This window comes from Aedes albopictus, chromosome 2 (genome assembly GCF_035046485.1).
Source record: "Aedes albopictus strain Foshan chromosome 2, AalbF5, whole genome shotgun sequence".
Classification (NCBI taxonomy): domain Eukaryota; kingdom Metazoa; phylum Arthropoda; class Insecta; order Diptera; family Culicidae; genus Aedes; species Aedes albopictus.
This window is the reverse complement of record NC_085137.1, coordinates 433,552,589-433,568,030: the sequence shown is the minus strand read 5'-3', so window position 1 is coordinate 433,568,030 and position 15,442 is coordinate 433,552,589. Positions and strand designations below refer to the sequence as shown.

The window sequence follows — 15,442 nt, the reverse complement described above, 5'->3', positions numbered from 1 at the left end:
TCTTGGTAAGATCTAGCCAATAGCAGTGAGCTATTTGATTGATCTTCAAACATCATATTTTGCTATTGGTTTGATGGTTCAAGAACAAATGTTTGCTATTATTTTCAGTACTTTTACCTCTTATCTCAAACAAACCAATATCACATTTTGATCGTCAGTACTTGAACTCTGCCCGGGTTGGTGCACAAGAGTGATTGGTACTGCAGTCACTACATATACAGTCTGGCGAATAGAACTATCACAGCCAATTTGATCGGAGCCAATGGGAAGCAAGCAACTGCTTTTTATGATAAAGTGTCGGTAGAGGCGCTTTATGCGGTAAACGTGATAACAGTGAAAGCAAATAGAAAAGTTTGCGCTTTGGAATCAAAGACGGCACTCGTGTTCCATGTGTTTTTCATGTATACAGCGGCACCGCATGCACCTGTCCACTCGAAACATTATGCGCAACACGGGTGGAAAATGCCAGTGAGAAAAAAGAAGTAAACATTGTGAAATTTTGGTGGCGTAAACAATTCTCAATTACTGTAAAGAATCCAGAAGAAACACTTAGGTATAATGATTTTGTTTCTAATTTGCAACATTTTGCCCTAGGGAACAAATTGCTGTGATGGGGAACAAGTGCAAGACAGCGATTGGTCCATACAAAAAATAAATATTTTACTTCAAATGTGGTGGTGCCATCTCTGAGAAAAACTAGCTTTGTTTTTCTCCTATATCAAAAATATTCTGGAATGTTAACCAATAGAATGAATTCTGTTTACATTTTTATTGATTGCTCTCAGTTGGCACCAGCAGCGAAAAGTGCAGAGCAGAACGTTCATAGTATCTAGTTTCCAGAGCTGACAGCCTGGCGGCGACACCATCGTTAGTATTCAATGCATCGTCGCGTCTGTGCTACTCTCGGTTGTCAACTTTTTCAAATTCTCACCTCCAGCTCACGGAAGCATGGTAGTCAAGAACTGTCAAATCGTATGGAAAAATCGCGAAAAACGGTAATTGTTAGAAAACGGTATAATTTTGTGAAAAGTTAGTGAATAGAAATCAAGAATGGTTTGAAAAGGCAACGTTTTGTGTTTACTTCATGTTCCGAAACGAATTCGTCACCGAGAAATTTCGATTTTACTACCACACAAAAAAGTGCCATCTATTATATTTTTAGTTTGGAATGCCGATCTATAGAAGATTCTCACAGGATTTCTTAGATTAAAATCATTTATGCAATAAATTCAAGCACTCCTCTCAACATTCCTCTTAAAATTCACCTTACTATCTCCAAGGACTTTTCAGAGATTCTTTTAGAAATGCCCCCATAGGAATTCTCCACAAGTTCTTCAAGAAATTTCTCAAAAAAAAAAACTTCTAGGAATTTCTCCAGGAAATCTTCCAAACGTTTTTTCGAAAGATGTAATTCCAGGACAAATTGTTTTAGAAATACCTCTAGGATTTTCCCCTAGAAATTCGGAAGTTTGTTCAGAAAATATTGCTTGAATTTCTCCAGAGTTTCTTTCGGGTATTACTCCATTTCTAAAGACATTCTTCTGCAAGTTCTTTTAGGAGTTTATCCAATACATTCCACAGGTATGCCTCCACGCATTGCTTTGGATTTATTCGGACCTTACTTTGAAGATTTTTCCAAAAAAAAAAATTTTTTTTTTTTCGTTGATTCTCTTAATAATAACTGCAGAAACTACTCCCGGATCTATTGCTTGGTATTTTCCACGGACATTTTTAAAGACATTTTGTTTTGAAGATCTGCTGGGGTTCTCCAGTTCTTCCAGGTATTATTTCAAAGACACTTAAAAATCGTTTTGCCTTTCTCGTACACTAAGTGTACTGGAAAGGCTATATGTTCACTCCAAAAATGACTTTTTGATAGAAGGCTCGGAGTGTCGAGTCACATATACCAATCAACTCAGCTCGACGAATTGAGATGATGTCTGTATGTGTGTATGTATGTGTGTATGTGTGTGTGTGTACAAATAAACTCACATCACTTTTTGGCAGTAAAACTCAACCGATTTTAACGACCGACGGTTCATTCGGCGGGGAATCTGGTCCCATTGTTTCCTATTGAAAATGGTTCGTATCTGTCCAGCCGTTCCGGAGTTATGGCCATTTAGGTGTTCCGGAACGGTACCCCAGGAAGGGACCAGATATGAAAACGCATCAAACCTATGCATGCGACACATCAAACCATGGCATTTTCGATAACCTGATGAGCGGTAAGCAGAAAAATAGTCTAAGACCATATCTGAACCGGTAGTGTTCCGGAACCGGTTCTGGGTGTCCCGCCGGAAGTGGCCAAATATACAATTAAACCAAACCCATGCATGCGACACATCAAACCACGGCATTTTCGATGACCCGATGGACAATGAGCAGGAAAATCATCTCAGACCATATCTGAACCGGTAGTGTTCCGGAACCGGTTCAAGGCGTTCCACTGGAAGTGGCCAAAAATACAATTGAACCAAACCCATGCATGCGACACATCAAACCACGGCATTTTCGATGACCTGATGGACAATGAACAGGAAAACATTCTCAGACCATATCTGAACCGGTAGTGTTCCGGAACCGGTTCTAGGCGTCCCGCTGGAAGTGGCCAAATATACAAGTAAACCAAACCCATGCATGCGACACATCCAACCACGGCATTTCCGATAACCTGATGAGCGGTAAGCAGAAAAATAGTCTCAGACCATATCTGAACCGGTAGTGTTCCGGAACCGGTTCTGGACACATCAAACCATGGCATTTTCGATGACCCGATGGACAATGAGCAGGGAAATCATCTCAGACCATATCTGAACCGGTAGTGTTCCGGAACCGGTTCTAGGCGTCCCGCTGGAATTGGCCAAATAAACAATTGAACCAAACCCATACATGCGACACATCAAACCACGGCATTTTCGATTACCTGATGAACAATGAGCAGGAAAATCATCTCAGACCATATCTGAACCAGTATCTGAAATAGAAACAAACCCGTGCATGCGTCACATCAAATAGCGGCTTTTTAGATTACCTAATGCAACTGGGCCAGCAAGTGTTTCGGAATCGGTTTTGAGTGGCCGGAGGAGGCCAAATATAAAAGTAAACCAAATCCAGACATGTGACACATCAAATCGTGGCTTTTGCGATAACCTGATGAACAGTTAGCCAGAAAATAGCCTTAGATCACACTAGAGACAACTGGTAGTGTTCCGGAATTGGTTCTGAGAGTCCCGTCGAAATTGTCAAACCCTGCATGTGACACCTTCAATTTGCAACGTTTTTGGTTAACCGATGAACAGTGTAACAAGACAATAGTGTCAGACCATATTAGGTTCAGCCGGTAGTTACCCGGAATCAGATCCGGGTAGTAAAATGTAAAATTCAACCAAACCCATGGATGCGGTACATCAAATCACGACCAGTCTTGACGACACTCGAAACTTTTTACTACCTTCATTACGCTACCGCAGTCGTGTGTCAGCTTGCTTTGTTACATTCGTGCGCTACCGTTACCTCTTACGCACAACACGAGCAGTAGAACGAAGATCAATAAACATAAGAAAGGGCCAAATCAATGTCATCTGACACAATGACATTTGTCTAATTCTAGCTTTACGCATAGATTTTCTGCCAATTCCGATTATGAATGTTAATATTAGTTTATTCTTGCATGTTGCATTGAATGCGACACATAGATGGGCAATATAGCTCTTATTATGGAAGAAGACAGAAATAACAAAAACCGAACCGTCTCCTGAAGCCGCTATCGTCGTGAAGTGCATTCGTTTGACATTTTTGTTTCGAACAGTAGTTTGATTGCTTGTGTTGCGAATGTCGGAGACAAAGGAGGCCCAATATCGACGAAAAGGTTCAAATGACTGTGATCTCTAACAAGACTGATCACGACTTATCGACAACCTGATGGAAAAATAGGGTCAGACCACATTAGATTCCCGGTAGTGTTGCGGGTTCAGCTGTGGCTTCGAAAGTGATTAGAAGTAAAAATGAATCAACCCATACATGCGATAAATCAAATCGCGGTGATTAGGTGAAGGTGAAGAATTAGCAATAAAATAATCTCAGACCATAATTGGGACAACCGGTAGTGTCATGGAATCAGATCCGGGTATACCACCGGGAATTACCAAATAGGTATAAAAATGAACCAAACCCATACATACGACACATCGGATCGCAGATTTTTTGATAATCTAATGAACGGTTAGCAAGAAAATAGCCTTAGATCACATTACAGACCAGCTGTTGTGTAGCAGAACCAACGGTCATGCGAAAAATTAAATCGGGGCTTTGTTTAATGGCCTGATAAACATTAGGTATGAACAACAGTGACGAATAGGTCTAAGTTCTCATATATGAAAGAGAACAAAATATAGACAAATCTAAAGCGATCTCATCAAATCGTACCGTTCCAGATTCCTAAGGCATAAATTTTTAGCAGGATGGGTCAACGTTGAATGGAAATATTAGAATTTGATCGCGTCAACAGAAGATGGCGGCTGTTTTAATGAATTTTGAGCTCTAAAACTATGTAAAATAAGTGTATTTGGTAGAGTAATGCGGGGCAAAAGTTCGCACCTAACAGACTTCACAAAATAACTAATAAACGAAAAGAAAACAATATAATTTTTCTTCGTTAAACGGGTCCCTATCATGTTTCCTTCAAAACGTAGTACTAGATTTTTTCGCGTTACTTTTGTAGTTTAAGTAATACAATTTTTAATACAAGTACTCCAATGCGAACTTTTGCCCCATAGTGGGGGCAAAAGTTCGCATTATGCGGGGCAAAAGTTCGCACCTTGTACAGGCTAGTTTCTGGGTGTGATGCTCATTTATTTCATGTGAATTCATGTTCGTCTTTTCACCCTAGCCATGAAATCTGTTTCCTTCTGTTCTTAGCATTACGGCCCAACTGGAATACGACCTAGTGTTCAGCTTATGTATAGAATGTGTTTTATGAAGGCTTCCACAACTACTAACTAAGAGCTGTCCTTTCCAGTTTGTTTGTTTGTTTTTTTTAGTGTTACTGAAGTTATCAAAATACATTGTGGGGTAATCATAGAGATACATGTTGCGCAAAAAACATGAAAAAAAAAAACAAATATGCAGCAAAACTGTTGAACGGGACCGTAATCGAATCTTATCCCCGTCAGTACGGTGATGAGTTATAGCTGTCAATTTACAAACTAAGCTATGAAAGACCCCGGTAGAGTAGATGAACATAAGAACTTCAGAAATATACGAAAAGACACGACGAGGATGACCAAGAAAATGTTTAAACATGTTTTTTTTAGCCATTTTTCATTTCTTGATTAAATGGGTTAACTTAAGTTTGCCTTACAATGGAACTTCTCACAAAACTAAGTTCAAACCCACTGCCGGAATGATTTCAGGGTGCATACTACACATATTATACATACATAGTAGTTTCTATACGAAATTTTCATTGCTTCAAAGATTCTGTAGTTATATTGATGTACTAGATTCACAAATCTAGTGCGAACTTTTGCCCCACAGCTACTGCGAACTTTTGCCCCACTGTCGAGGTTTTAACAATGTCCCTTTCTGTAAGAAGCACTAGTAGTTTATTGTTTATTCGAGTGCACCTCTCGAACTACTATGGAATAACAATTCTCCGACGTCAAGAGGTTATGAGATTCTTCTTCTTCTTGTTACTACAAACTCTTATTCCAAAAGGTCCAAAAATTCTATCAAAACACCTCGAAACACATTTTTTCGCATAACTCTGCCAAACCATAACGAAATCATTCCAATTTTTATTGACGAGTAACTGGCCTGATTATGTGTCGAACCCATACAGATTTGTTTGTGTTCTTAACTTGTGCTCAGAAAAAGACCCACTGCGAACTTTTGCCCCGTGCGAACTTTTGCCCCGCATTACTCTATGGGAAATATGTTCGGAGTCCACCAGAGTATCCAAGATAGCGGTCCAAAATCCAAGATAATGGCCTAGTATTCAAGTTAGCGCCTATTTGAAAGGATTTTAAATTCTTGCATTATGGGCATATTTTGTATGGAAATATGTCCAGAATTCAAAATTTGTAATCAGAAAACCCAAGCTGTGCGCTGTTTCACAAGGTCTGCAATATGACTATAGTTTGAATAGGGAAGAATGCCGGTCTTCGTCCAAAACTGGTAACCAGAAAACCATAAACGATATGCCAAAATTCAATACGGTGACTATTTTATGTAATTTTAGGTGCAGAATCCAAAAATGAATACCAGAACATTCAAGATGGTGTCTCAATGTTCAAGATGGCGTTTAGTTTAGTTGGGGTAGATATCCGAGGTCAAAAAATTATGACCGAAATTTTACGGCTTCATAACACTTGTTTGGTTTGAATTTTGGATCGTTGTCTTATATTTTATGAACATTGAATGTTCTGCTAATACAAAATGTATCCATATTGAGTAGATTTTGCAAGCAGTTTCCATTTTGTATTTATGTCAATGTCATCAACACGTCGCTTGAGTTTTGTTGAAAGGATATTTTAAAGCACGAGAAAGGCACCATCACCGCTAGGTGGATTAATTAGGGTTTTTTTTTTTTATTAAATTCCTCCATAACTTTTTTTTTTCTGTAGGATTTACACATGCAAAATGGACATTGACAGATGAAACTTTCAATTAAATGAAATTCTACGGGTCCGAGGAAAACAACAGAAACTCGTTAGAGAAGTGTTGGCAGGCCTTGATTTGGAATACATGAATCTCATATATCAGTTTTTGAAACGTGTTGATGTCCGAGTTTGATGTATTACGTCCCTTCATTAGGTCGGCTCCAGAGGCACGTTCTCCTCCATTTGGGAAATTTGTGCCCTAGTACGTCTCTTATTTTCATTGTCCGCCATTTGGTTTTGATGTCGTCCCTGTCTGTCACCCCCTTCCCGTTTGTCTTCTTCTTGTCGTTGTCTACCAATAAAGCCCTTTCTTTTTTGGTCCGTTTCAGAGCAGGATATTTTGTCCCATCAATGTGTTAGTATAAGTTAGCAAATAAACAGCCGCGAGTACTAACATAGCATAAGGGCAGTAAATATTGTAAAATGTAAAAAAAAATTGTAAAAAAAAAACAACTGATTTCGGCTTAGTTATGCCCATGAGGCGCCCGAGCCTTCCAAATAAACAAATAAGTAAAAAAAGGACAAGGTACATATTTGGAGTACGCAGCTCAAATTTTCTAGAGCAGATGTCTGGAGAACCGTCAAACGGATCTGGCTGAAAATGTAACTCAATGTATACTGTGCTGAAGCAAGAAACAAGCAACATTTTCAGCCAGATACGTTTGACGGTTCTCTAGATGTGTGCTTGGGAAAATTGTACTCCAGAAAATGTAATCCAAATATCCTTTGTCCTAATATAATAATGGAAGTACGCATTAAACACTGAATTGACAAACAAGCAATGCCCCAGTGAGGACGAGATTTTTTTCTGAAAAATTCCATTAGAGGTATTTTTTCAGGGGTCCCATAGAAATTTATTGCGGGATTTTTTCAAGAATTACACTAGGAATTTCCAAAGGTAGCTCGCGGAGTTTTTTGGAGAATAAGGATTTCTTGAAATTTCCTTCAAGGATCCTTAAAAAATCACAGAAAGAATTTCTTGAAGAATTTTTGGAGAAGCCCTGGAAAGAATAGCCATATTTTTCTAAAAAAAAAACCAAAAAATTTCTAAAAAAAAACGTCTTGGAAGAGCTTTTGAAGAATTTCCCTGCTAAAATTTCTCAAACAATCCCCAAAATACTGACGTCTCCTAAAATAAAAACATCTCTCAAAGGAATTTCAAAAGGAATCCCAGCAGGTATTTTATAAAGAAAGCCGTGACCAGGAAGGCGGAATCTCTCCTGTAGTGTCTGCATGTACCTCTCATTCTGTAAACGTATGCGTGCGCTCTAGCAAAACTTCACATTTATGTGCAAGTATTTTAGCAAGTGAAGAAACTTTCAGACATTTTCAGGGTACTGTAGAAATCTGTCTATGAACTCCTGCAGGAATCTCTGGAGGAATTATTGCCTCAATCACTAAAAGTAATAATGCAAGAATTTTTGGAAGAATTTTTGCAAGATATTCTGAATGAATCTCTGCAGAAATTTCAGGACCCAGAGTTTTTAATTGGAATTCCCAGAGCAAATGGTGGAATTATTGAAGAAATAACTTAACAAATTTTTGAATAAATATCTGGAAAAATTTCTGGAATCCCCGGAAGAGTTTATTAACGAATTTCTAAAGAAAAACTAAGTAAATTCTGAATTTCCGATGATTTTTTAAAATTGAATTTCTAAAAGAAATTACTGGTGAAGCTTCAGATGGAACCTGTAAAATCTCAGTAACATTTTGAAAACAAGTTGCTTCGAGCAGGATGTAAGAACCTAAAACTAAAACCATCTTGGTTTTATGACGGGCCACAAAACCTCTTGAAAGCTAAATATTTAATCAAATTGTTGCCTGGGAATTCTATCTAAAAGAATTGCTTATACAGAGGAAATATCTAAAAGAAGCCCTGAGGAAATTTCTGTAAGAAATCTTGGTCTTAAAACCGAATTCCTGGAATATTTTTTGAATCCATGGATTGACTTAATTTGGCAGCAATTACTAGAAGATTTCCTTGGACTGGGAATCTTAAGATATATTTCTAAAAAAAAACCTGGAGAATTTGTTAAGGAATTTTTGAAAAAAATAAATATTAAGGAATCCTTGAGGTATTACTGGAGGAACCTTCAAATTCCATGAACAATCGCTGAATGCTTTTCTTAAGGAATTCGTGAATGATTTCCCAAAATAAATTATGTACAAAATTATAGACGAAAGAGAATGGAATCGAGGTTTTATAAGTTAAATGCAAGTTCTTATATTAGTTGGGACCCCAGAAGAACAAGAACAAATGCAACTCATCAAACATACAACTCCAACATTTTATGATTATCTGTAAATATATAGAACACATGACACACTTTTTCAATACTTTCAAATTGTTTGCAGCAGATGTTTCATATACTCAACTCGTGTTCCTTTTCGTTCAGTATTCAAATAAAATGTGAAATAGGTATATTGTTAAAAAGTATCAAAAATAAAATGAGAAATAGGTACATTGTTGTTCGTAGTTGCTAACCAAATCAATGAAATAAATGATCAAAGTGGAACCGATATGACCCAACCTTGCGCTGAAAATCAAGGCTAATAAAAGCTGTAATTATGACTTCTGATTGAGGTTAACGCAATATAATTACTTCCAGAACAATGCAAATGCATCTACAAGTACATTGTACTAGTACTTGTTGATAGCATTTCAATCTGTGTTTTAGCTTATTCTGAAATTACTTAACCTTCCGTAAGTCGTGCAGTTGGCCGCCATCTTCAGCGCCACGTTGATGCTGTGAACATCGTAGGAGCTTTTTTCAACATGCTGTACACAATACAACAGCGCAACTAAGGAAGGGTTTAAATTGCTAAAATGGTTCGTATGCATTCTACATGTAGGAGTCATTAACATGAGTATAACTGTAGGATAAGTGCCAGATGTTAAGTTATAGACAGCTGTAAACGGATTCTAAGAAGTTTTCGTATTGTATTGCTAAAACGATATCATAGATAGGGTGACAAAGGGTATTGTCGGCAGGTTTGTTCTCTTCGTCATGAGGGGTTTTTGTGGGCCAAATTGGGTGAAATTTGGGCATATAACTCCACTTAGTTGGGAAGGATTTGAGGCCAACTTTGAGATCAACAGGCTTCAAAAACCCTCCATGACGAAGAGAACAAAACTGCCGAAAATACGTAAGTTCCTCTACATAAATATTTTAAACCAGTCTGTTTCACCTGTTGCAGATTCGCACAGGTTGGAAAGGTAATCAGTTGCGGGAAATTGGCTTTAAGCTTTCTCAATTGTTGCTTCTATTTTCCCATTCCCTGCATTTCACATATTACCATCATTAACCAGAACAAGTAGCACTTTTTCAATTTAAAATAAGTTTTTCGTTACAGAAATAGCTCGTTCAGTAGTCCAATTGAATACAACCAAGCGAAATGTTTACTATTGTTCGTTTCCCACAGAATTCCATTCGCTCAAGGCTGGACAAAATTCGTCAATTTTGGTCCAATGAAGGACCCGGTGGTGATTGCTTCTGGTTGCTGGACTTGTTCACGTTAGTTGGAGGTCTGAATTTCGGATGATGTGATAGAAATGCTTTTGCATGATGGTTTTTGTTGTTTCATTTCTTTTTGTAGGGATCAATAGTGCAACTACGTGCAGGTTCAAATGGGGACATTACATTCGTTATCTCAGCAATTCCGTATATCTGTACCTTGGCTTCGTATTCCTTCTTCAAGTGATCCATTCGCTGCAGCATCAAAAAGACGATGTAACCCTTGTGGTATTTGAATGTTTGAAACTATTCATCTACATTGTTGCAGTTACGAAGATACTCATGCTCGCTCATGTCCAAAAACCGGTTGCGATCGTTAAGAATTTCATTATTGGAAACAGTGTGACCTCTGGTAACGATAGTTTCGATGAGCTTGAACAACGAATGTTCGAAAATCGTGCCCGAACAACGATAAAGCTTTCGATTGCTATGATACTTTCGAATGTAGTGGCTTTTTCGGTGCCAAATTCTGCCACAGAAAAAGTACTTGGATTACCACCTCTGCTGCAGGGTTTCCGACAACCAATGTCGAGCATTCTGCGCTATTTGGCCATTTATTGCATACCCTTAGGATTGGTTAGTAGGTTTTTCACAAATTTCACTACTCTCGTCACTTTGCTACTGGGAATGCGCGCCAAGCTTAGAATGCTAGCTTATCGATTTGCGCAGATATTGGTTCAGACAGGAGTTGATGCGGATTACACATTGGAGCGCATTGATCGAGATCTGAGGGCAACCTTAGGTCAGCAAATGGAATATTGGAGGTAAATTTGTTCGATTCAATTCTGTTCATGTTTCAGAAACATGTCGACTAATCTGGATCAATTCCCTTTCAGAGTATTAAACGATCTGAAGCATCTGGTAGGGAAATTGTTTTTCCTGGTTCATTATTCATCGGTTTTTACCGTCGGTGCGTTTCTGTTCAATGCTCTCCAGACTGGAATGAACATATTCTCAGCACAGCTTGCATCCGGTGCCGTATTTTTCCTGCTGGAACACTATTTTCAGTGCAGCTTAGTTGAAACGCTTCAGGACGAGGTAACTTATAATACATATATGTTAAGTTCATACAATACATCTCACCGTTTCTAATCGCAGGTTGACACAATTGGTGATATTATTTACGAGCTGTGTGCAAAGCTACCGTACAGTAAAGAACACCACTCGGAGTACGTTCAAATGAGATCGTCGTTGATGATCATATGGATGAACACGATCAGCGGTGTATCGATGAGTAGCTACGGTCTCTCTAATATCTCAACATTGACGTTCGTCGACTTGGCACATACTGCTTATGCAGTGTTGACTTTTTTCACTAGTGTTGGTTGAGTTACAGGTTTGGTAGCTGTATAATGGTACAGTAATGATCATAATGTAGAAAATTGTTTCATGTTAGGATTTCAGTGTTTTGTATAAGTGTGTATGATAACATTGAACAATGTTGACTGTTTATCATGATTCAAAATATTATCACGATCTCACAACATACTCAAGAGCAGACTCAGGCAGCAGGCTACATGGAATGCCAAGAACGCCTCCAAGCTGCTTAAATGATTCACGCGCATAGCTTGTTCGGAGCATTGAACGTGCGTTTCAATAATTTCCATATGCTACACACTTAGTTGAGCTTCTCTAATTTTCATTATTTTGCCGATATCCGCACAGCCGAGTGCTCGGCAACCTAAATCAAACTGAAATATTGGCAAAAAAATCAATTTTATTCATAGCAGCACCCATGGGTGCCGCTGGCATCAAACTTCAAACTTCAAATTTGTAGCCGAGATTCAGCAAATGAACTTTAATCGAAATTTGCACAACCGATCTCGGCCTTTTGTTTTAAGTGTGTAGTATCTTAAGGAGCAAAAATGTGAACCTTTTTGGTAGCTTTATGTCGTTTGATTTGAAAACTCTGCACGCAACCAGAGATTAGCATATTCTAATACAGTTTTGTATAAAAAATTCTCCCAGGGATTTCTTTGAAAATTTCCCAAGAGATTCCTTCAGGAACTCCATATGAGATACCTGCATCAATTTACCCAAATAATTCTTAAAGAAATCTTCCATGGATTTCTTCCAAAATTGCTTCAGAAATTCGATCTCTGAATTTACCAAGGCTTATATCAGAAACTCCTCCTGCAGTTTCTTCAGAAAATGTTACAGGCATTCTTTGAGAAATTCGTACAAGCATTTCTTCAAGAAGTCCCCCAGAGTTCAGACAGAGATTACTTCAGGATTTTCTTCAGACATTTCTCTATGTGTTACCCCATGTGGTATCTCTTCTACGGATGACTCTAGAAATTTCTCCAATTTCATAGAATTCATTCAAAAATGTTTCTTAGGAATTTCTTGAGAATTATTTAAAAAATATACCAAGTTTTTTTTTTGGATATTTGCCGAAGCTTATCTGGGAGCTTCTATGGGAATTGCTTTAGAAATACGTCCACAGATTGCTCCGGAAATATTTTCAGAAAGAACGTCCAAGCATTTGATTTTCCTAAAATTGCTTAATAGACTTTTCTAGGAATTCCAACAAGGGTTTCCTGAGGAAATCCTCCATAAATTCCTTCTACAATTCCATAAAGAATTTCTCTGGGATTTCTTCAGATATTTCTCGGAAATTTATTTAAGAATTCTTCCTGAGATACAGGGGATGGCCAAAATGTTTGGGATAGGCAACTTTTTTTCTCCTACATAAAATTCAACATGCTGTAACTTTTCATAGAGTGCACCAAAAAATCTCAAATTTTGACTGTTTGTCAACCTATTATATATGCATCATTGGTACAAATTTGGGCTTGATTGGTTAATCTTTCGCAAAGTTAGAATCGTTCGGGTAAAACGCTATTTTTTAGACAACTCATTTTTGAGCTGTCATATCTCGGAAACCAGTGAACCGAATTGAATGAAATTTTGAACGTACATTAATAATATGCATATGCTTCACAAACTATTAAAACATAGGTACTTTTTGAACGTTGAAAGTTATCATGGATTGACACTTTTTGGATTTTTCTCGAAAAAATGTAATTTTTACATCAATGTCAATAAATTTTAATGTTGATATCCAAAGATTTTTCACTTCTGTTCTAAAGTTATCTCTAGTCAGATATATTAGAGCCTATTTAGATTGAAGAAAGAACACATTTAGTAATTTTTGTGTGGTATTGTAAATTTGACTTATTTTCCTCTATATGGGTAAAAATTTTAATCCGGTATAACTTAATTCGCCGCGAGAAAATATTACATTTTATAACGTTGTATTAAGTATCAACACATTGTTGATAAACGTTAAAAAATTCATTCAATTCGGTTCACTGGTTTCCGAGATATGACAGCTCAAAAATGAGTTGCCTAAAAAATAGTGTTTTACCCGAACGATTCTAACTTTGGGAAAGATTAACCAATCGAGCCCAAATTTGTACCAATGATGCACATATAATAGGTTGACAAACAGTCAAAATTTGAGTGGAGCGGACCTGGTTGGATGGTTAGAACACGTGACTATCACGCCGAGGACCTGGGATCGAATCCCACTCCCGACAAACTCACAAAATGTGAGTTCTTCCTTCGGAAGGGAAGTACAGCGTGGGTCCCGAGATGAACTAGCCCAGGGCTAAAAATCTCGTTAATACAGATAAAAAAAAAAGTCAAAATTTGAGATTGAAAAGTTACAGCATGTTGATTTTTTTTTGTGGGAGAAAAAAAGTTGCCTATCCCAAACATTTTGGCCATCCCCTGTACCTACAGGGATTCTACTGGAGATTCTTTCTAAAATTTCTTCAGAAATTGCTTCATAAATATCTTCGCAGATTTTTTCAGAATGCTGAGGATTTCTTCAGGAATTCAAGCGAAAGATTTTTTAAGTGAGAACGAATGGAAAAAAATCCCGTCGAGTCTCGGCTGCGTCTCGACCCGAACCTGGTCTCGTTGGTGTTAATGGCCCTTTAACCGTGCCCTAAACCCTAAACCCATTCAGTGTTAAAAGCTTCACTGAAGTAGTGCACTGATAGATAGCTATTTACAATGTTGCTACCATTCAACAAATCTTCAAAGTGATCCTTTAACTTGGATGCCTTCGATATTTTGTCTGTTAGCATATATGTACAGGGGATAGACAAAATGATCGGGACAGGCAAAATTTTCACTTTTCAAAAATTGTAACTTTTCGAAAAGCGCATCAAATATTCTCAAATTTTTACTGTAAGTTCATCAACTAGATGTGTATCAGTGGTCCAAAATTAGAAAAGATCGGGCCATTCTCTACGAAGTTATAAAGATTCTTGAAAAAGGTAAAATTATCCGATAGCCAAATTTGAGCTGTTATATCTCCGGATTCAATGAACCGATTAAAATGAAATTTTGACGATTTATGACTTATATAATGAGCTATGAAAAACCACTGACTTAACTTAATATTTTTAACACGGAAGAAAATTATAAAGATTAGATTATTTTTCTAATTAAACACCAAATTTTTCAAAATATCAACATCGTTTCAAAATTCAAGATGCAAATTATAGTTCATTTAATTTCCCTCTAATTGACTTATATATAAATTTGTTTTGAAGGAAAGTAACAACATAGCCACCAATAAATTGAAAAAGTTATAGAATGCATATTAAAAATGGACCAATTTTCCAAAAAATCGTTAAAAAATTAAAATCGCTATAATTTTGTCTCTTGTTAAAAATTTTAAGTTAAGTCAAATGTTTTCCAGAGTTCATTATATAAGTCATAAATGGACAAAATTTCATTTCAATCGGTTCATTGAATCCGGAGATATAACAGCTCAAAGTTGGCTATCGGATAAATATACCTTTTTCAAGAATCTTTTTAACTTCGTGGAGAATGGCTTGATCTTTTTCAAATTTGAACCACTGCACAGCTAGTTGATGCACTCACAGTGAAAATTTGAGAATATATGATGCACTTTTCGAAAAGTTACAGCCGGTTGAACATTTTTTGAAAAGTGATAATTTTTCTTGTCTCGATCATTTTGTCTATCCCCTGTATTTACAGAATTTACTGAATTGAAATGAGCCCTCCAGGTTTCCAATCATGGAAGGAAAATTCCGATTAGTGATTTATGATAGTAAACACTTGTTTAATACCAAAACCATGTATGTATAGCAAGTTGTGCAATATTTTTCAATGCTTGCATCTTGATACGTAGATTGTGCACCAGATGTTCAACTTCCCCATGCGATGGAAAGATTTAACTTTTATATTAAAAGCTACATTGTTGCCACAAATTTGCTTTACACATTG

General features: G+C 37.2%; 2 protein-coding genes across 3 annotated transcripts in view; one reads left to right on the top strand and one right to left on the bottom strand.

The window, feature by feature from the left end:
- Positions 1-15,442, bottom strand: part of LOC115256196 (zwei Ig domain protein zig-8-like) — a 715,781-nt gene that overhangs the window by 429,012 nt on the left and 271,327 nt on the right. The window lies entirely within an intron of this gene.
- LOC115263541 (uncharacterized) lies at positions 9,428-11,708 on the top strand. Its single transcript, XM_062849115.1, has 4 exons — positions 9,428-10,185; positions 10,257-10,938; positions 11,011-11,212; positions 11,273-11,708. The coding sequence occupies exons 1-4, from the start codon at positions 10,056-10,058 to the stop codon at positions 11,501-11,503; spliced, it is 1,245 nt and encodes a 414-aa protein (XP_062705099.1). The 5' UTR covers positions 9,428-10,055; the 3' UTR covers positions 11,504-11,708.

Coding starts and splice junctions, on each gene's coding strand:
- LOC115263541 (XM_062849115.1), top strand. CDS start 10,056: ATGTTTACTATTGTTCGTTTCCCACAGAATTCCATTCGCTCAAGGCTG. Junction 10,939..11,010: donor CAGCAAATGGAATATTGGAG/GTAAATTTGTTC, acceptor ATTCCCTTTCAG/AGTATTAAACGATCTGAAGC. Junction 11,213..11,272: donor TTGAAACGCTTCAGGACGAG/GTAACTTATAAT, acceptor TTCTAATCGCAG/GTTGACACAATTGGTGATAT.